This window comes from Amblyomma mixtum, chromosome 4 (assembly GCF_055824585.1).
Source record: "Amblyomma mixtum isolate Tamu chromosome 4, ASM5582458v1, whole genome shotgun sequence".
NCBI classification, from domain to species: Eukaryota; Metazoa; Arthropoda; class Arachnida; order Ixodida; family Ixodidae; genus Amblyomma; species Amblyomma mixtum.
In genome coordinates, this window is record NC_143015.1 from 158,131,925 (window position 1) to 158,153,703 (window position 21,779).

Consider the following 21,779-nt stretch of genomic DNA (forward strand, 5'->3'; position numbering starts at 1 on the left):
CTGCACACGGTTTCGGGCAGCCTACAAAGTAGATCCTCCATGAGGAGAGGTTGAATACTCTGCATGCAGTTCCACCTAAGTCACGTTACCTTTTGACGTCATCACAACCTGCTCACCAGATTGTGAACAAACTGCTCATCGTGGCAGGCGGCAGTTTGATTAACGATTGGTCGCGAGTGGTCTCACAGTGCCCACCGCCATGACAGCACCTGCCATCGCGGAGCAGTGGCGCATCGTTTATTAACCGCCGCACCACTGTGCAGGAGTGATATGAGGACTCCCACTGATCTACGAATGGAGACAATACCATTTCCGTATATATGGGCATTCACCCATTATCACTATTCAATTCGAACAGCTGCCATCCGGAAACACTGGATCTGAACATCGGAACCGAAGTGAAAACTAAAGTGCTAGCGCACCTAATTCGCATTTGGCCCAAATACACAAATCGACCGTCATTTCTCTTTAATGCGCCGCGACCGAACTGTGAGACCCTTCACTGAGCAAGTAAACTCATTCACCCTAGCATTCCTTCGAGACCCTGCTGTTTTCAATCCCAAGCTGCTTCGAGCGTTCACAGGTACTGCGTTTGACACTTAACATTTCGCAGTGGAGCGGTCTGCGCTCGGATCTTCCCAAGCACGTGCACGTGCTCACCTTGGAGCGGGTGTCCGGCGAGAAGGTTCTGGTGCGGCTGGAGTACCAGGCGCCTGAGATGCCCAGCTACGTCAACGCAACGCAGTTGCAGATATCGGTATGCATGGAAGCGGACATCTTTGGCAGTGTGTCTGCACGTGGTATTAACGGGTGCCTCGAACCAGCTTCCTTTCCAGGGTGCATGGTTACATGTCCGCCATTTTGAATCGCGCGCTCGTTTAGCCACGTCAAAACATTTCTTCAGAATTCAGGGTTTCGGCATGTTTGACTCACGCGAGCACACAGTACTGCTTCCACACAGCGAAGTCTTATTTCGGAATGAATTTCAGCACTTTTCTCTTCATTGTGGGGGTCGACTCAACCTCTGTGTTTCAATATGGCGTCTCTCAATCGAACATTGGGTGTCACAACCCTGGAAAGGAAGCTGTATTAATGGCACACGTGTAGAAGGCATGCAAGTGGCATGCAGATGGTATGCAGATGGCATCCCGTTTGATGGCTAATTAATAAAAAGCCAAGAAAGATTGCCACTGTTTCTGCTAGCCATCTAGAGCTGTCTAAGAGAATGAGAAAAATTCCATGATTCGAGACATCATGAAACCAAATGCAGAACGATCGGCCGCTCCCCCTCCACCACGCAATTTGCACGCCCGCGCACCGTGTACCAGCGCTACACCCCACATTTATTTCTATTTTAATATCCTGTATTTGTACATAGTGTATATTGCCGCCTTGTCCCTTTCTTTTCTTACTATCACTCCTCCTTTCTTTCATTCTCCCAGTCCTTTTATTACCGCTAGCCGAAGCTCAGGTGCTTCAGGTTTCGATGGCAGATGCCGCGGCTAGGAACACCTGTTCCTTTAATTTTTATTTTTTATTACCAATAAATAGCCACTAACAACAAGGTGTATGCCTCAGCATCTAGCAGAGTCACGTTCCGAACGCTTGTACTATTCTAAGCAAGCTCTTGTGGGCATACAACAAGTGGCCAATGTGGGGTCCATTGCAGTACCGATATTGGCCCGATATTGGCCCCACATTGGCTACCCACATTGGACCCACGTTGGTACCCATCTCCGAGCCCACTTTCTGCTACTTGGGATAAGAACAGAATGGCAATGCAGTTGTACTCAGTGTCACTTGAAAAGCGACTCACAACTTATTTTACCCTATCTGCCCCGCGTGATTTAACGCAGCGGCTCCTGAAGAATCAGGCGCTGTACCACATCCTGGAGACGTCGCTGGGATCTACGCAGGACAAGACGGAAGTGGTGCGCTTCGTATGGCGCCGCCGCGACTCCCAGATGCCCGCCGTCAGCCAGGAGCAGCGGATGCGCGTCTGGCTCAAGCGCGGGTACCGACCGCGCTTCGAAGACACCGTGGCCCTGCACCCGGGAGAGATTCGAACCTTTGTCGGGAAGGTCGACAAAGTGCGCCCTCTCCCGGACAGCTAGAGGCCGTCACCGCGAATTTGGGAAGCCGATCTTCCAGAAGCACTTTGCGGCTGTCTATGAGTTCTTTATTTGCCGGAGAAAAGGAATTTGTGAAAAGCAATAAAATTACGAAACTAAACTGGCACGGAAGGAATATATAAGAACTCAAGGGTCGCGTATACATTAGGCATGCTGATGGAAATAGTTAAACAAGTGTACTGAAGTGTACTGCGCTCAAATTTTCTCGTTTCAGTCATTCCTTCGTTATATTTGTGACAGGTTACGTTACGTTTCAAAACCAGACGAGGTGCTTGCCATGAACGTCCGCATTGGTGAACCAAACAAAAGGCATTGCCTGCTCTGCTGTGTAACAGGATAATGCAAGACGACCATCGCTTAATCACGTTTGCAGGTGCTTTCTTGGCTATTCTATCAAAACACGACAAAAGTGGATCAATCACTGCAGCAGTAGTCCTCGGCTAAGAAGGTTACAGCGGTAGGGCAGAAGCTATTACTTGTCAAGGTAATGGAGAAAAAGGCAATAAAATGCTTTTCAAGTTTTCAGACCTCCCCTACAGCGTTAGCTAAAACAAATACAGAAGCAGTTTATAAAGGACTGAATACAGGGATAAGAATTAAGATTTTCGATGCGTGCAATTGACAGCCGGAATAAAGTATGTGGTTTAGCCAAGGAATGCGTATTCAGGAAATATACATGTTCTCGCTTTGACTAAAAGGGAGCGCCGAGGTGTTTTCACATATTTTTCGCCTATTTGCATAATGTCGTTGGAATAAAGGGGAGCTTCGGGATTTATCTTGAGCACAGAGAACTTTACTACTCTATTAACAATCTAAACGAATACGGAAGTTGGCGTTATTAGTGGAACTTGCCTGACCCCAGTGAGATGCGTAGCCAATGATTTTCGAAATCGAGCGGTAAATCTGAATTGTATGTTTTGTGGTCGCAGAGCATGAAATGAACTGCCATTGCTAGTAACCTGTCGATATATGCTGCCGTTAATAAATTCCTTTGCTCATTAAAACTGCTCACTGGACCGCCGCGGTGGCTCAGTGGTTATTCAGTACTAATAATTACGGTGGGCAGTTAAGGTCTCTACGTGCTAAAGACATTATGCCTGAAGGCCTTTACCACGAAGGAATTTTGCCTAAAGGCCTTCTACTTAAAGGCCTTTACAATGAAGATATTTACCTTGAAGGCCTTCACCCTAAAAGCCTTTACTAAAGGCCTCTACCCTAAAGGTATTTACGTCGAAGGCCTTTAGCCAGGTGTACCGTTCCCCCAGGCCCAGGTATAGGTCTGCCAGGTGTACACACGTGGCAGGTTGCTCTCAACCCGGTGGGCTGCCTGCCACAAAGCAGACTTCAGGGACGTATACGTACCGTCTTTGTCAAAAGTAACCAGGCTGCATGGTTTGCTTCTAGCTTGTATAGTGGAGCCCTCGTGGCTTTCCTTAAGATCAAAAGGTGCTGGAAGATAAGAAGACCCCTAGTCCTTACCTTTAACGACCATTTCAGCTTCAGCGAAGCTGTAAGAGCTCCACTGCATGAGCTAGAAGTAAACCATGCAGCCTGGTTACTTTTGACAAAGACTGTACGTGCGTATGCCCGAAATTAGAAAACGCCCCTAGCACTGCTATTGCATTAGAAATCAAATATGCACACCCGAGTGATGCGGAATTGAACCAGGCAACCGCGCAAGCCGCAAGCAGCTGCTAGAGCCGAAAGGTTCTAGAGGGGTATGATGTAAAGTATTGTGCATCTTTATCCGGAAGACTTCCGGAAGACTCCTTAAAAAAGAAGACTTACGGAAGACTTCTTAAAAAATTCAGGGGCACTTTGGCTCTGGCTCTGCAAGGCGAAACCTGGCGCACTGTTTGGCATTGACTGCGAGACTTACCCACGGTCGCCTTACGCCCTCTGTCGGAGCGGACGACAACTATTTTATTAGTTGCCGTCAGCACCAAAAGGGGGCGCGTCAGACATCTTTGGGTGACCTCATTACTGCGAATCCGCGCACTCTGACGTCATAACCATTTCGACCAACCGAAAAGCGTGACACCTCTGCTGACAACCTTCTGTCGACAACGATGAGGCATTAAAGGCTTTCGCCTTAAAATTTTCCCGCCTTGATCAACCGCTGGCTGATTTGTAGTGAAAAAAATTACCGACGATTACGTTACTTCCTAATGCGAAATTTGAGCGCAGCAAATAAGCTGTTTCACCTTTTCGATAGATTGAGGCAAAGAAATCGAGCAACACATGTATGCGCTATCACAGAATTTTTTTTTTATTTTTCACACGTATTCCTTTAACAAAGACTCCACTAACAGTTCTTGACAGTCATGAAGGAAGCTTTGTGGTTGGAGAAATAGACTGATATATGTTCGACTTGGTACACCAATGCTTGATTCTCAAAGACGAGATCTATACAAGTGCCTCGCGAGGTTGTCACAGCCGTGGGACGCGTTACGAGCTAGAGGAACGGGATGTTCTCCCGCATAAGTGTTAGGAAGTTGCTGTTTGTCTTTATGTCAACATTAAAGTCCCCCACTACTAACATCGGTGTGGATCGATGGACGGTTAATGCGAGTTGCAGGAAGTGCACGACGTCTTTCGTGAGTGCGGTAGGGGCGAAGTAGGCAGCAAGCCGTTGGGCAACTTTGCGGCGCACAGTTCGCCAACTTCATGTGACGTGCCAAACATTTCGACTGGTATTGCAGAGAGACCTGTGCGCAAGTAGATAGCGACTCCCGCCGCTCTGTTGTGGTCTCTGCGAGCACCACAGCAGTATAGGAAATCTATGATTTCGAGAGGCTCTTCGGGATCCATCCAGGTTTCAGCAAAGCAAAGTACAGAGGAATGGCGCAGAATGTGATCGTGGTGTACGTCCTTGGCATGTGCGGCAAGGGAGCGTACGTTAAGAATGTGGTTGTGAATGATGAATCAAGTGCTGCCAGCGAATGACGCGTCCATTGGCTGTCTGCGTGTGTTACTGATGTGTGGTTAACATGTTAAGCTTCGCCTGTAAGAGTGGAACGCGACAGCGTCTTGCAACGCTGCCAGGGAGTCCACAGAACGCCATCGCCAATTCGGCTGTACGCCTTGCTGGACGGTAAATTTATTTTTTGAGGAAAGGAAATGTATCTGTCTCGCATATCTGGGTGGACACCTGCACCTCGCCGTAAGGGAAAGGGGGAAGATGGGAGTGAACGAAGACGCCGTATTAGCTAGACGCGCCTTTGTTCATTCCAAACCATTCAGCTGGCATTACGGAGTGGCTAGCGTGCTCGTGTCGCACTCCGGAGACCCTGGTTCGATTCCCCAACTCGACCAATTTCGTTCTCGGTTTTATTGATTTATGCGGTCTAACTAGAAAGGTTAATTAGGCTATTTCATATTTATATTATTGTATTTCTATCCATCGTGTTCTGTCATTAACCTGTCAATTGTTGGAACTGTCTAGGATGTTCGACACAACGTATATGAAACGAGCAACGTCTTACTGAGTGGGGAAGTGCGTGGTGGTGGTGGAGGGAACGCGGCTTCGTACTTATGTTTTTTTTCAGCAGCGTCTCCTTCCGCGGACGCTGTTGTCGCTGCGGCGCGCGTATTTCTTTTCTTTTCTTCTGACCTCTTCATTCTCCTCTATATTAATTAGGCTAATTGATTAATTAAGCAATTAACTGAACTCAGTCCAACTTAGTTGCAGCATCACTATACGATCCCTTTGATTGGTTGCATGGTTACTAGCGAAAGTACAATTGGCCCCATTTGAAATTCGCGCACTGTGACGTCACGAGCATTTCGACCAATTGAAAAGCGTGAGATTGGGGGCGGAGCTGGTTACGAGGCCGACGCCGACGCCGACGCCGACGACGACGCGAAACCCAGGAACGGACGCCAAAGAGCTGCGCTCTAAAAGGGCTCTCAGTCGGTAGCCCCGTTGGTCACCGCATGTCGTAAGGTAGCGGTGGCCAACGGGGCCTTGGACTGAGAGCCCTTCTTCCTGACACCGCTCTGACCAGCACGAACCCGTACGATCAGCGACAGCTGCTCTATCGGGCCTGGAAGATCGCGGCGGCACATGGAGCCCTAGACTGAGGGCTCCACTCAGGAAGACAAACTACTCAATAAAATATTAGCTGAGGTTTAGCTCTGGTTAAACCGGGCAAGTTGCGTAAGCAAGCAGCAACTGTTTTGCCCGAGGCGAACGCGCGTATTTATTCCCCGTTTCCCTCCCGCTTCCTCTCTCCACATTCCGACACATGCGTCGAGAGCGCGCGACTAGGCGCGCGGCAGCGGTGGTGGCGCAGCGACGGTCCTGCCGCCTGGTGGAGCGCTGCTGAAACGGTTGCTATGGCAACGGCGCTCCATCCCTTTGACCTCGCTGCGGCTGAAGGTCAACCGTGGACACCGCCGGGAGCTACGCGACGGCTCGAAACCTGGCGCAGTATTGCTTACGCAATAAAAGTTTTTCTTCCTCCTCCTCACAGAGCCTGGATACTGCGATAGCTTTTATCTCGTATCAAGACTGGCAGTTATAATTACTTGGTTACCTGGTTAATCACTTGGTTAACTGAAAACCTCCAGCATCGGGCTCCGCCGAAAGGCGGTGATGGTGCTCTCGAAGGGCCCGCGCACCTTGCAGCGCTCGCCCTGGCGCCTTTCGCGTCGTGCCGCTTTTCTCTGCATAAAACTGATGATGGCGCTGTTATTGGTGGCGCTGAAGTTGCGTGCTGCACCGGCCAGAATTTTAAATAGGCCCCCGCATCTCACTACACTCGTGGCTACGCGCTAGCTGTTGTCGGAGAGCTTGGTGGGAATAGCGGGGATTCTCGTTGGTAGAGCGCACAACAAGGGCAATTCTTTGTCGTGGTATTGCTTACTCGGCACAACACCTCGCGGCTTCTGACTTCAAGTTAATCGCAGAGCCACATTTGCTGAATAAATCCTCTCCGCGGATTACTTCGCGTTTCGATAGGACCATAAACGCCTCCGGATATTGCGGTCATGAACTGCTACACTTGAACTGCATCTTCCAGTTGATTATTAGGTGACCTCCAGCTGTGGGAATTGTGTGTAGCATCGCACGAATGCCATTAAAAGCAGTTAGCACTTAATGGCATTAAATCTGTCAGTGTGGCACGGGTATTATGTCGTCCTTAGAGTTAGAATCGCGGTCGCGTTACATTCAGACAAATACGGCAATTGATCACACCACATATGAAAATATCAATTTAATGTTCTAATAAAATTAACTAGGGACATTTCAAATAGTGAATATTTGTACATCCTGATCTGTAACTTCTTTCGCATATGTGTGTATGCGCAGTGCTTTGGGAAATAAAGATCAGCGCGCGGAAGTTACGCAGCTTCCATACTAGGGCTGGTTTAGGCTTGGAAGCTGGGAATATATACGCACTTACTCACCCAATTTGAGCGCCTTTTTTTCCTATTATTAAGGCGTCAAAAACTTTGAGATCACTGCAGCGACCCGCACCGGAGCAATGCGAAAGCAAAACGTTATATCTACGTCCGTGTACAATGTCGACGTCAATGGCTATTTTGACGTCTGAGCGTATCTTGGCATTTAATTAATTACCTAATTACAGAAGAGGGCAAATACGGGCTGGTTGGTACATGTTTTACGAATGGAAAAACAGCGCAATGAAAGACGATACAAGAGAAGGACAAAACACCAGCGCTGACTAACGACCAAATGGTTTATTGCTACAGGAGAGGCAACATATAAATGAAATAACACGAGTAAAAACACAAAACAAGCATGAGAGAAAGATACCGCGCAACCACGGAACTTTACTAAAAAAATTCAGGTCACTGATAAAGATACGCAAGTTCCTTAGGTAGTAGATTTATCGATGGGCTGCTGATACAGGTGTTACCTAGCTTTTTGATATGGAAAGCCTCCGAAATTAGCCTTGTGGTCTCATCTTTATAACGGGCGATGATAGTGGTCCGATTGAGATTCGCTTCGAAATCTTCACACTCAGCACAGTGCACAGCAAGATGGTTTCTGGGAGACTTGTTCTTTAGCATGTTCACGCAGTCTATCGTTGATGCATCGTCCCGTCTCACCGATGTTTACAAGATCGCGACCTCTTGTGGCAGTTTCTACATCTGTGAGACGGGACGATGCATCAACGATAGACTACGTGAACATGCTAAATATATCGAGAACAAGTCTCGCAGAAACCATCTTGCTGTGCACTGTGCTGAGTGTGAAGATTGCGAAGCGCATCTCAATCGGACCACTATCATCGCCCGTTATAAAGATGAGACCACAAGGCTCATTTCGGAGGCTTTTCATATCAAAAAGCTAGGTAACACCTGTATCAGCAGCCCATCGATAAATCTACTACCTAAGGAACTTGCGTATCTTTATCAGTGACGTGAATTTTTTTAGTAAAGTTGTGTGGTTGCGCGACATCTTTCTCTCATGCTTATTTTGTGTTTTTACTCGTGTTATTTCATTTATATGCTGCCTCTCCTGTAGCAATAAACCATTTGGTCGTTAGTCAGCGCTGGTGTTTTGTCCTTCTCTTGTGTCGTCTTTCATTGCGCTGTTTTTCCATCCGTAATACCTAATTACATCTCATCAACCAAATTTTCCCACGGCAACATTTTATCGCACACTATTTGACACAACCCAACTTTCACACATTTATCTTCAGAGAATGACGTAATCGTGCGGACTCGAAGGACTGTCTGCTGACGCGACAGAGCCATATAATGGTCTCGCATTAAAATGGGGATGCGCAAAATACGCGGAGATTTCGCGAACACGTTGTAGAAAGATCTACAAGTTGACTCCAAATATAAGTCGACCAATAACCCCCCCCCCCCCCCCCTCCCTCCTGCACCCGCCAAAGACCTAGTATGTAGTTCCCCGCGTGATGGCTTGATGACGCGTGCGTAGCTCGATGCAATAAAGGCGGAACAATACAGTCGCAAAGCCAGCAGTCGGAGGAAAATAGACATACAAGGCGATAAAATGGAGCTCTTGCATGCGGCTCGGCTCAGTAGCGGTAAACAGAATAACCAACGGTTCGGTAGTTTCGGATTCTGATGCGGAGCACGGTTCCGAGGTTGTCGGAAGTTTGCTTTTGCAGCCGTTCGTACTGGGAAGCGACCGCCGGAGCGAACGAGCCGGGTAAACGGCGCGCAATTGAATATTTTTAAGAGAAAGCATTTCTGGCCTCTTGAGTGGCGTGGACATGATGCGTCACCACGGGCTGCGAAGAGGAAGTGTGGATAGAGCGTGTCCTCGAGAACTGCCGATCATCCATTAAGGAGTGTATTTATGATTTGTAATGATTAATAACGATTGAATGGAAAGTTTACGAGACCGAATTACTAAATGAAATAAATTATTTAACAAAAGGGCAAATTATTTCGCTCATTACTTCGAGTAAATCACGAAATTGGTGAATTACCAGTACATCCTCCCAAATTGAACGAACAATAAAAATAGGAATGAAATTACTTGATTAACAAGTAACTTAATAATATACTAATTAGCCATAATATAATAACTAATCGTAATTGATTTGTGGTTTAATAATTAAATACTGCTTCAATTAACTGAATGATTAACTAGCTAATTAAATAATTACCGTTAGTTAATAACTACATTACTAAGTAACAGAGGAAGCTACGGAACTAGAAATGCTTTAGTAAGGTGGAAAGTTGGGCGAGTTGAATCTTATTCATGATGAAGTTTAGCGCCAAAAACGAGGACAAAGAAGGAGTGAAGACACAACACGAGCGCTTTTTCGCAACAAAACTTTAATGGAAGAACACATAACATTTTTTTTTGTATTTTTTTTTGGTATTTTTTTGGTATTTTGGTTTCGCCTTCGTGATTGTGATTGTGACCATGAAGTTTCCTGTTTTTGCACCCTTTATGTACCTTTTGCACCCTCAGCACTCTTCAATCACGAGATGGGTATATATGTTATGTGTTCTTCCATTAAAGTTTTGTTGCGAAAAAGCGCTCGTGTTGTGTCTTCACTCCTTCTTTGTCCTCGTTTTTGGCGCTAAACTTCATCATGAATAGAAATGCTTTCGCCTTTGTGCACGTAAGGAGACAAGTGCAGGTTCAGTTTTAGATAGTTAGCTATACTGGTCGCATTTCGAGTCTCGGAGTTATGCTGATTTCACGGATAGAATCCAAGATGGCGGCCTCCATAGCAGCGAACCTGTATACCAGTGGTTGCCACGGTAAACGAGGTGGTTGCATAACGGAATAAAGTAACAATAGGCGGCAGCGTGATGCCCGAAGATCACAACTCGAAATTAAATTATGTCGATCCGGCATATAGACGGTGTTTCATCTGACTTTACACAATTTTGAAAAATATGAAAAAAAAGTGGTGTAGTACATCACATTACAGCCAAGACGTGCCAACTTGATGGCTGGTTAGCGGATATTGAATAGTTACTTTTCAACTATTACCGTTAGGCTCCTCAATTAGTGAGAGTAATATCCATACCAGTTTCCAGAATTTCAAAAAAAAAAAAGCGGTTACCCTCGGCGCAGTGGCACATCATATCTTGGTTACATCTCAACAAAATGCACGCTCTTTCGAGAAGCTTGCAGGCAAAGCAACATCTCCAGTGCATGTAGCGCATCGAAATAGCCAAAATTTGTTGGGGCAGATTACGTGAGTAAATGCGGTATATCGTGTTGTGAGTCTGGAGGGGTCATATATTTTGTCTAACAAGGCTCAGCTGGGTGTTGAGCCAAGTTCACCGGTCTCCGTAACCACAGATCATGTTTTGTTTATTTATTTGATGCCTCAAAGGCCCTTGGTATGGGGCATTCCATGAGGGATGCATCATATGGGGCATCATGTTGATCAGCATGTTAAAGGGACCTAGCAGTGAATTTCAGGGACCCAGTATTTTTCGGCACAGCGGAAATCTTGTTGAATAAAGTGCTGGATTCCGCAACGGTTTTCTTGGAAACGCTGTAAAAAATTTTTACCGAGAATTTTCAAATCACTGCATGCGCCCGTTTTTATGTATCCCCATGCTGGAAACCGTCATCGGCGAACGTAATGGCGATTGCACAACTGCCAAAATGCTGCACCAGGAACTAATATAAATCTCATCCGCCAGACAGTAATAAGATAGATTTAGTATAGAGTAGCATCCATTTTAGCTTCAATGCTCAGAGCAGTTACGGCACAGTAATGTACGCCTGGTCGACGAAAGTTGTAGTAAATTGCGGTTGCCGCTCCATCCAAGAAATTCAAAACACTGTGGCGCCATCTAGTTACAAAAACTAAAAGTACATGGCTGAGGAGGCGGAGAGAGTGTTGCTTTTAACTGAAGGGAGCACTGTAGAGACTGTAAACTATAATAAAACATGACGAACACTCCTGAAAGAAAAAAACACTGTGCTTACAAATCAGACATATTATAACGGGATGTCGTCAAGTGGGGGGTTACACTGATAACGGCGGGTTTCACCGCTCCATGGATTTTTATGCGATTTCCAATCGTAAATTAAAATTATAAACCCTCGTTTCTTTCGTATTGCAGAGTTCAATCCTTACAATGTGAGGCATGACCTTTTCATTTCCGCCGTAATCTCGTGACATGTTTCAATAAATGGTCAGTCCCTTTAAGGTCTTACAACATGTTAATTTACAGGAGTAGGTCCCACACTAATTATCTCAAAGGTTCAGAACAGGAACTGGCATTGAAACACATTGAGAAGGATGGTAAACAGATAGAGAGAAGGGCGTATTTGCACTTTACCTCCCGTTTCTTCTGTTTGCAGATCTCAGCAGGCAATCTTATGTACTCTACATGGGGCCAGATTGTGAGGACAGTTAGTAGCGTCGCTCGTGTCACGTATGCCCAGCTGGGGTCATGAGCTTGCTCAGTATGGTATTATTGTGCAGAATTCCATGCACTCTATTAGTAGTTATCATCGCATTTTTAGCCATATTAATCATTTACACTGAACAGTCGATGTTGTCTTACTAAACAAAAGAAAGAATTGTGATGTAGATGCTTTGTTGCATTGTTTTCAATGACACTGGCAAGTTCTTATTACGTAGAGTTCTGTTCTTTTTGGGCGCTCGTTTTAAAAACATTGTTAAAACGGAATAAAATTAAACTTTCCACTCAGCATTGTTCCCATATTTTTATGCAGTAGTGCTAGTGTTTGATGAAATGGTGTGCTTCATCATGCTGATAGATTTTGTGCCTGCCCCGATATTAGTATTTTCCTTATCTGGGAAACATGACAGCCAGCCTTGAACTACCCTCTTTGAGCAAAGAGATCGCTGACACTTATTGGTTCTGCCATTAAGGATAGCAGGTCGATGGCCTCAGCTCTAGAAGGTGCTGTTATCAAGGACCGGCAGATAAGCTGCCTTCTTTGTTCCGAGCAGGCCGTATGACATGCACCCTTAGTTGCCGATCGCACTGGGTTGGGGGAGGTTGTCAGGCAGCTTGTCATGGACAAGAGAAACCAAGAAAGGCTTCGGCACTGGGGACCCGATGTGCAAGGAAGAGAATACCCGGATTGTGACGAAGATTGCGGACATGAAGATTCTCAGGATCGTAGAAGCCATTCATCTCTAGAGATCGATGCAGACTTGCGAAGGGAACGTGGATGTCGTGAAGGAAGGCGGAGGCCGAAACAGGGTGGTGCATGGCAGAGCTCTAGTGAAAGTGGAGGAGAGCATACTGCTGAAGACCACGAGGAAGAGTCGCGAGACTGCAGTAACAGTGGCTCTGAGTCAGTGGAAACCACCGCCCAACAACATCCCGGAAAGGATCTTCCAAAGCTCACGCCCACAAGGCCGCCGATTGTGCAAGAAAGTTCAACAACCACACCGCGGCGGACACCGCTGGCGCCGACAACATTTGTCCCAAGTGGAGGAGAAGTCAGTGGGGTCCTGATCGACATTCCACGGTCTGCGGAAAGCGACTCGCAGCAGTGTGCGGAGCCACGAAGGCGGGCGGAATCCCTAATGAGTGAAGGAACCCGGAGGTTCTCAACGATGAAGAACGCAAGAAGGATAGCGGAAGAGATGGGAATGGAGGAAGACACGGCAGAAGCGATGGCAGAGGCTGTACAGGCGGAGGAACTTCTTGAATACGAGGGACGAGTGAAGCGCACTAGATGGGCCCGGAGGTATGTGCAGGGCTGAACCTGCTGTCACATCTTTCAGAGTATTATACTGTGATGTTTCCTGCACTATCAAATGAACAGAACTTCATCATGTATGAAAAATGTGAGACAACGTGAAGGCAGGACGAGTGAAAGGAGTGACCCACACAAACGCTAACTATCACCCATATTTACTGCCTTTTGGTGAAGCTATGAAAAAGAATTGTACAGTAAATGAAAATTTAGAAACGCATCTTCCGACACATGCCACTGTAAAAGCGTGTCGTACTTAAGTGGTGCGGGCCGGGATGCTTTATTTTTCATTTTTAAACAAATTCTGAAGCGATTTTAACGTATGAATTCTAAAACCAGCTTTTCCGTAGAGGTGGTCTGTGTGAGTATATCAGTCAAATTTAAAAGCTCTGAGTTGACCCTACAATTCAAAAATATTTTTTGTTAAAATTGCTGCTGGCAAGACCTCGCAACTAAGCAAGGCGACTATTGCCGCCAAGTAGGTGTGTATGATTTGAGGGGGGAAAGGGGGAGCATCAGTTTAAATTCTCGATATATTCAAAGTTAATGAAGCTAGCTTAAATTTTTTTTTGTGGTGTGATGACAAGTGATGAAATACCGATCGCTCCTGTGCTTTTACTAACCTCAGTAAATATCATTTCATTGTCCTTAAGTCTCGCCGTAATAAAACAAAACAAGCCACTATCAAAGACATGACACTTCTTTATCCCAGAGCTGAATGGATGGATGGCTGCCTGATGCACTTACTACCCTTTTTGATGTCCTCTTTTTTTTTTATATATATCACTCCTTCCTCTGTCCTGACCTTGCGCTGTTTCACCCTCTCCGCCATGTACCGACTAGCCCTAGTCAACACTTTATTACGAATATTCATCATGTATAATTCGTGCTCTCAGTCTGAAGTGTTTCGTAATCGAAAACCTCAGTGGGAAGACAGAGACAAAACGTTAATACACTGCTCATAGCCTCTTGGGAGTCTTCATGGGTGGAGTCACTAGTCCAGGACTTCTGCGTTAACACTCCTTTCTGTTAGCACACGTTGTACTTAAGGTAGTTATTTCATTGCTGCATGCTCAGTGTCATGACCTTTTTATGCATTTGTTGAGTTGAGTTCACTTGCTGTGAAATTATTTCTGTTGCTCTTCTTGTAGCTTCAGTTGTTATAGCCAGCGGGATCTCGTGTTCATCACATCATGAAATGGTGTCATCACATGGCGGGGTTACAGGACGTACAGGACGTATTCAACTGGATCGTACGGCTAACTGTTGAACCGCCATCGTTACAGCTAACTAAACTTTTAACTGAAAACCTGAATATAATCCCATATCATATTTATTTTTGGTCCTCCTTGTAAATACAGGTAACACTGGAACTTCTGTCACATCATGTGAACGCTCCTTGAACTCTCTATTTTTTGAAAATTAAGAAGTAATGTTCCAGTATATTAGGGCAGGATAACTGCGTAGCATAGCTTATATCTAGCACACATACTTATGCCTTTGGTAATTAGAATTATTCAGAAAAATTTGTTATGTTGTACAAACTCAAGCATTATGTTTTGCTGCCTACTGAACTCGCTTATAGAAACCAGCTCCAGAGATCACCGGCTCAAGAAGGAGACAAGTTTGACGCATGGAACCTAAAAAGTTTCAAGGTTTGATAAGCCACTACTTTATTTGCTAATATTCTGTTGAATTTTTGTGCGTGCTCTGGCAACCATTGCATATTTTAGCGCGACATCATTAGGGCTTCCATTCTGCAGAAGATCCGGCGTCGGAGTCGTCATCGCCACTGTGAGCGAAAAATCTCCGGAGAAGCAACTAGGTGGCCACCTAGGTCACGTGACCCGCATGTCGTCATGGCAACCTGCCCAATGCATTACGAGCAAACTGACCAAAGTGGAAGGCGGCAGTTAAATTAATGACTGCTTGCTCGGGAAAAGCAACCGGGGTCGCACAAGGGCCGCCGTCGGCAGCACCTGCCATCGCGGGGCAGTGGCGCATCGCTTAACCGCTGCACCACTGCGACAGGAGAGGTATGAGTACTCCCAGGGATCTACGAAGGGAAATAACTAGAAGAATAAGAATGGGGTGGAGCGCATATGGCAGGTTCTGTCAGATCATGAATGGCACTCTACCAATATCCCTCAAGAGAGAAGTATACAACAGCTGCATCTCTTACCGGTACTCACCTATGGGGCAGAACCGTGGAGGCTTACAAAGAGGGTTCAGCTTAAGGACAACGCAGCGAGCTATGGAAAGAAAAATGATAGGTATAACGTTAAGAGAACGGAAGAGGGCGGAGTGGGTGAGGGAACAAACGCGGGTTAATGACATCCTAGTCGAAATCAAGAGGAAGAAATGGGCTTGGGCGGGGCATGTAATGCGATGGAAAGATAACCGCTGGTCCTTAAGGGTAACGGAGTGGATTCCAAGAGAAGGGAAGCGTAGCAGGGGGCTGCAGAAAGGTGGGCCTATGAGATTGAGAAGTTTGCGGGGATACGGTGGCCGCAACTGGCAAAGGACAGGGCTCATTGGAGAGACACGGGAGAGGCATTTGCCCTGCAGTGGGAGTAGTCAGGCTGACGATGATGATGATGATGATGATGATGATATTCGAACAACTGCCTCCCGTGAGCACTGGATCTGAACGCTGCAGCCGAAATGAAAACCGAAGTGCTAACTACGCTAATCGACCACCATGTTATTTTTTTTTATTGTTGAAATGTTCGCTGCAAAGAAAGAGTTTCTTGAGTAAAACTTCACAGTTCGAGTGGAGTAATAAAACTGTATTGGACTATCCTTGATAAACTGCAAAGAAGCGTACCTTTATTTCAAAATCCTGCTCCCAATTAAATCTGCCAAATAGTTTGCTGTGCAGGCGATCAAGAAATCTTCCGAACTTGGACAGGATATCAAATCATGGCTCACAATGTGGTCAAGTGCCCTCAGAACCATTGAAGGTGGGTGCTCATACTGTTTTAGATTTTTATTTTCTCTATGCAAAGCCTTTATCTATTTGCTCGTCTTTCTACATTGCAGTTTTCGCAGAAAACGCTGCAGGGGATTTATTCCACAGGCTGTTCCGTCCAGGATTTGCATTATTGAGCAGCATTTTCTTTGATAGCGTTGTTCTGCACTTGCGTTAATTCAAGCAAATCCACTAACAGTGCGACACAGTAGCATGTTCGTGTGGCATTTATTATCAAAGCTTCTCAACGTATGAGAGGGTTTTCCAGGCCTTTTTGTGCGCTTGGGTGCTCACTCAATGTCTTACATTAGTCTGTAACCATTTAAGCTAAGTAGAATAAAAATAAATGCTTAGCTTCCCCTGAATGAATTCACAAGTTCAAAGCAACAATTATGCATTTCAGAAAATGCCACCACATGATAGGGAGTGGGCTCATTTTGTTGCGACAAATTACGCAGCGAGGACTAGATAGAAGTTGATAGGCGACTATTTTAAGCTTATTGCTTGTGTTGGGTTGCCAGAAAAAGAGATCGCAGTGCACTGCACTTGTATCGCACACAAGGACGAAGTCTTGGATCCCTGAGCGTGACTTTTATGGAACAGATAAGAAAGGAACAAAAGCACTTCTACTTTGTGTCTGATGATAACATTAATGCTAGATTAAGTACCGTCCTTTGTCTGGTCGGAAATTTTGTACGTTGTGTCTGATGATAACGTTAAGGCTAGATAAAGTACCATTCTTTGTCTGGTCGGAAATCTTGTGCGTAAAAATGGATGCCGTGTAGGTATGTTGCACGCCAACCGGATCGGTAGGACACTGCAATGAAACCTGGAATGCTTCGCTTCTTTGGCATGTTGAGGTTGAGGCCTAGGTTGTTGCTGGCTGCTGGTGGGACTGGCCCGCAATTTAAACCGGCAGTCGATATGCCATAGCAGCACTTTAAATAATAATAATAATAAAAACTTTTGTTCACGACATACCTCTGTGCCCTTCATGTGTCATACGAGTGCCCAGGGATTTTTCTGGCTGTTGTAATCAACATTTTTTCCCCTCCGGATCTGCGGTCACTACCTGTCCTGAGAACATGTATTTCCTTACCGCTTCCAGATCCTGGCTACCCATTGTGAACTGCTGTTCCCTTCGAAAGCTGTTGAACCTTAGTTTGGTTTTCTACACACTAATTTTTAAGCTGGCAGTACCGCTCTGCCTGTCAACTTATTCATCATGTTTTGCAGCTTATCTCCTGAGTGACTCAGCAAGGCAATGTCATTAACGAATCGCAGATTATTAATGTATTCTTCATTAACTACTATTCCCAACTGCTTCCAATCCAGGCCTCTGAATACCTCCTGTGAACAGGCGGTGGATATCATTGGCGAGTTCATGTCTTGCAATTACAACTGGCAAATGCTATACCGTAGCACCACTTTAAATAATAATAACAAAAAAAACTGTCCTCATTCATGATACAGATATGTGCTCTCCGTGCGTCATGCATGTGCTAGGAATTAAGGTTTTTCTGGGCTGCCGTAATCACCATTTGTTCCCCAGTTCCTTGTCATGGAGATATCGGACAAGAAGCCGTGAAGCCTCTCTTCTGGATACCAATTGCCTCACGGGTAGACGACGCCCTATGTTCCGTCATGTGGCACTGAGGTCTTTCGCGGGATTTTTACCTGCCCGTTCCTAAATTTACAGCCTTTGGGTTCTGCTTGGGGACTGAGATGGCAACCGATGGTGCCTGTGTGCAGGTCACTTTGGCACCGGGGTGGTGTCGTACTTCCTGTTCCTGCGCTGGCTTCTCCTGCTCAACCTGCTCATGTTTCTCTTGTTGGCGTTGTTCGTCATCATACCACACTCTGTACTCCCCACCCTGTTCGAACCGAAAGAGACTCGCTCTTCCGCTGTTAATGGGTGAGCAGAAGTTTCTTAGGCAACCGTGGTTCAGTCGCTGCAAAACTTTATTCGCCTTCATGAGTAAATTGGACAATTGGGCCAGTCTGTAACAACTGAACGAACCAGCAACGGGTTCGATCCCGGCCGCGGCAACCGAATTTCGATGAAGGCGAAATTCTAGAGGCCCGTGTGCTGTGCGATGTCAGTGCACGTTGAAGAACCCCAGGTGGTCGAAATTTCGGAGCCCTTCACTACGGCGTCCCTCATAGCCTGAGTTGCTTCGGGGCGTTAAACCCAATAAACTAAACTAAACTATCTTTGCTTTATTTTTGTTTTTGCTTTTTTTCATTCCATGATTCCTATAAATAAATATCTGTGCCCTACAACGAATTCCTTTGCGGTGTATTAATTAGCCCTCATTCCATGCTCCATCCCTCCACGTCTCCGTCGTTTTTTAACGTTGCTGGTTCGTTATTAGTTGTTACAGACTGGCCCAACTGTCCAATGAATGCATGCAGCTTGCAAGTGTACAATGCATGCCATGGAGGAAGAATATAAATAAAAATTCAAATGCACAAAAGAGTATATATGAGACATCTTGCAGGTTTGTCTGAGAAGCGGACTTCCTTATCAATCAACTCGAAAGCTTGCACATGGCATTGATAGATAAGAAGTAGCCTTCTGAGACAACAACGAAAAGGTGGCTTCCATATCAGCTTCCATATGTTTGTGTTTTTGCTTTTGATTTTTTTAAGCAATCTGCGCTTTACACTGTAACCAGTTCTGCGCATTCTCCGCTTTATCTTCTTATTCGCTTTGAACTTCACCTTGTTCCTGTGTATAGATATCTGCATCCTACAATAAATTTCTCAGTGGCGCATCTGTGCTAGGCCTCTCTTCCCGACTTGCTGTGTTGCTCTCAATATTTTTTGTGTTGCTGGTTCCTTGTGTTCCTTTGCGAGGGTGCACCGATAAAAATGGAGAAGGCAAGACTTGATAAAAAGACAAAATTGTATTAGCCAGAAGCCAAATGTTTGGTGCATTGAATGATAACGTTATAGTGAGTGGCACAGAGACTTCCGTCATCGATGACGCTTAAAGGGATCCTGAAATGATTCCGATGAGCACACTGTAGTGCCACAGATCTGTAGAGGTGGTCTTTGCCGGTATTCGAGTCAAATTTGAAAGCTCTACGAGGACCCTATAATTTAGAAATAATGTTTAAAAATCGCTGCCCGCAGTAGCTCGCAACCGATTAGGGCGACACACCTCGCCACGCGTCCACTACCCCGATGACGTGAGGGGGCAGAAGAGCCAGCCTTCAAGCTCGCCCCTTTTTTCGCCTTCGCAACTTTTTTTCTAGCCAGCAAGGGAGCGCGGGTTGCGGCGTCGACTTATAGGCCGCACATTATACTGCACACATTCCGCGTTTTGACCTCTGTAGAGTTTTATGAGGCGTGTTCACGAAAGCTTCGCGTAATTTGCGTACCCACTTTTTGAAGCCGTTATTTAAGCGAAAAAAGTGCTCAAATTACGTCAGTAAACATGTATATCTGTTGTTTGATGGCATAACAAATGGTTGCGTTAATGGCTCCCCAAATGATTTTTTTTTCCCAGCAAAGTCGCTTTGTGTGTATGGGACAGAACTCCCCCATCTTCCCCTGCTGCTGATTTTGAGTGTTAACATAAACCCTTTTTCGCGCAATAGTCCTGTCTTAGGAGCCCTAGGTGAGCTGAGCAAATTTCTTTCACTCCGGGCATTTATTTAAAAAGAAAAAAATAACTACAGCTCAACCTCGTTAAAACCAAGTCTAAGTGGCCCCGCGTTTACTTCGTTAAAGGCGTAGTAGCTTCGTTATAGCCCGTGTTGACTAAGCTTCCAAGGGAAATCGTCATTCCGTCGTTATATCCATTATTTCGGCATAAACCTCTTCGTTACAACGAGGTTCGACTACATTTTCTGCAGGCCATATAAGGTTGGAATTATTTACAATATTTTACATCATTTACATTATTTTCTGGTTAGAAACATTTTAACTTCAGGAGGTTTCTCTGAAATACATGTTGTAACTGTGTTTTTCGTGTTTAACATTAGGAAAAATTATGGAAATGATTTTTGTCATACAAATCGTCATTTTTATTTTCAAGTGTATAACACCTACAGTGAGTGCCTTAAGTGGAAACAAAATGATTATTAAGAAAGTGGGAGTGAAATTTACATTTTAAAGGTAGTGTTATCTCTTTGTAGTTTCAGTTTCTTAATTAGTGCTGGCTACTTAAACCAGCTGATCAGCTGTTGTGCCATCCTTACCATAACTTTACTGCAATTCCAGTGCTCTCGCCAACACCTCAGCGCTGGAATTCTCAACAGTGAGGCCGTCTACACCAAGCCTGCCCTCGGTGGGTGAGAAGTTTGTCTGCGGTGTTGTGCTTTTACCTGATGGCCTTTTTTTTTTTTTCAAATCAAATCAAGTTTATTTCATATTTACAGTACATGGTTTATGGGGTATATACATCAGGAGGCCCAAAAGTCGAGACTGCAAATAGGGCCTCCTATGGCTACATGAACAGAATACATAAACCGACGCATGCACAACAATTCGAGGTTAAAAAAAAACAAAAAGAAGGCAAATAAAGCGACAAAAAAGAAAGAAGTGTACAGCAAATGAATGTTACATAGTGATAGCAAACACAAAAACGTTATTAAGCATCTAAGGATTCAAACAAGTGGTGTTTTAACATTTTTTTGAATTTGTACAATGACATTGGGGTTTTCAGTGAAGGGAGCAAATTATTCCAAGTGGAGATGGCAAAGAACGATGTAGTTTGCTTTCCATAATTAGTCCGTACTTTTGGCAACAATAAATTGTTCGACAAAGCAAAACGCGTGATGTTATTATTTGTAATTATATTTTCAGGGACAAAATTAACACATATGTACTTATTGATGACTTTGAAAAGAAAAACCAGGACCTGAAATTTGTGAAGATGTTCAAGGGGCAGGACATGTAGTGAATGGAACAAAGGTGCAGACGGCTGGGTAAAAGAGGAGGAATTGATGATTCTAAGTGCTTGTTTTTGCATAGAAATGAGTATAGAAAGATGAATTCTGTATGTGCTACCCCATGAAGTGATACAGTAATTAATATGGGAGTGTATGAATGCGTAATAGATTGAAAGCAACGTATCTAAGCTAAAGAACGGCCTTGTTCTGATGAGAGCCCTTATTCCGAAACGAATTTTATTAACAACGGAGGCAACATGATGATTAAACTTCAGGTTCGAGTCAACTATCACACCTAGAAATGTAGCAGAATGTGTTTGCGGTATTGAAACATTGTTGATAGTTATTGATAATTGTGAAGTAATTTTTCTTTGAGGGGCGTGAAATACCACAAAACTGGTTTTAGACGGATTAATTTTAATACAGTTAGCGTGACTCCAGTTCTCTAAAGATAGCAGCAACGAGTCAAGATTTGTAGTTAATTCAGAAGACGTGTTACCAGTTGCCATGATGGTTGTGTCGTCAGCGTACAAGAGACATTGGGTTGTATTTAAGTAAGTCTGAAGGTCATTAATATAGGTTAGAAAAAGGAGGGGACCTAGAATTGA

The 21,779-nt window shown here is 45.0% G+C and overlaps 2 protein-coding genes across 2 annotated transcripts in view; both read left to right on the plus strand.

Moving 5' to 3' along the window:
* The window catches only part of LOC149348949 (lysosomal alpha-mannosidase-like), a 278,443-nt gene extending 275,486 nt beyond the window's left edge, over positions 1-2,957 (plus strand). Inside the window, exons 17-18 of the mRNA XM_089541055.1 lie at positions 614-757; positions 1,857-2,957. Of these exons, the coding sequence (XP_089397181.1) occupies positions 614-757; positions 1,857-2,114 (402 nt within the window). The 3' untranslated portion in view covers positions 2,115-2,957. The remainder of the gene's footprint in view (positions 1-613; positions 758-1,856) is intronic.
* A 9,650-nt stretch (positions 2,958-12,607) lies between these two features.
* The window catches only part of LOC149348965 (transmembrane channel-like protein 7), a 44,060-nt gene continuing 34,888 nt past the window's right edge, over positions 12,608-21,779 (plus strand). Inside the window, 6 exon segments of the mRNA XM_089541873.1 lie at positions 12,608-13,290; positions 14,885-14,954; positions 16,181-16,262; positions 18,023-18,185; positions 19,890-19,895; positions 20,501-20,567. Coding sequence (XP_089397999.1) covers positions 12,608-13,290; positions 14,885-14,954; positions 16,181-16,262; positions 18,023-18,185; positions 19,890-19,895; positions 20,501-20,567 — 1,071 coding nt within the window.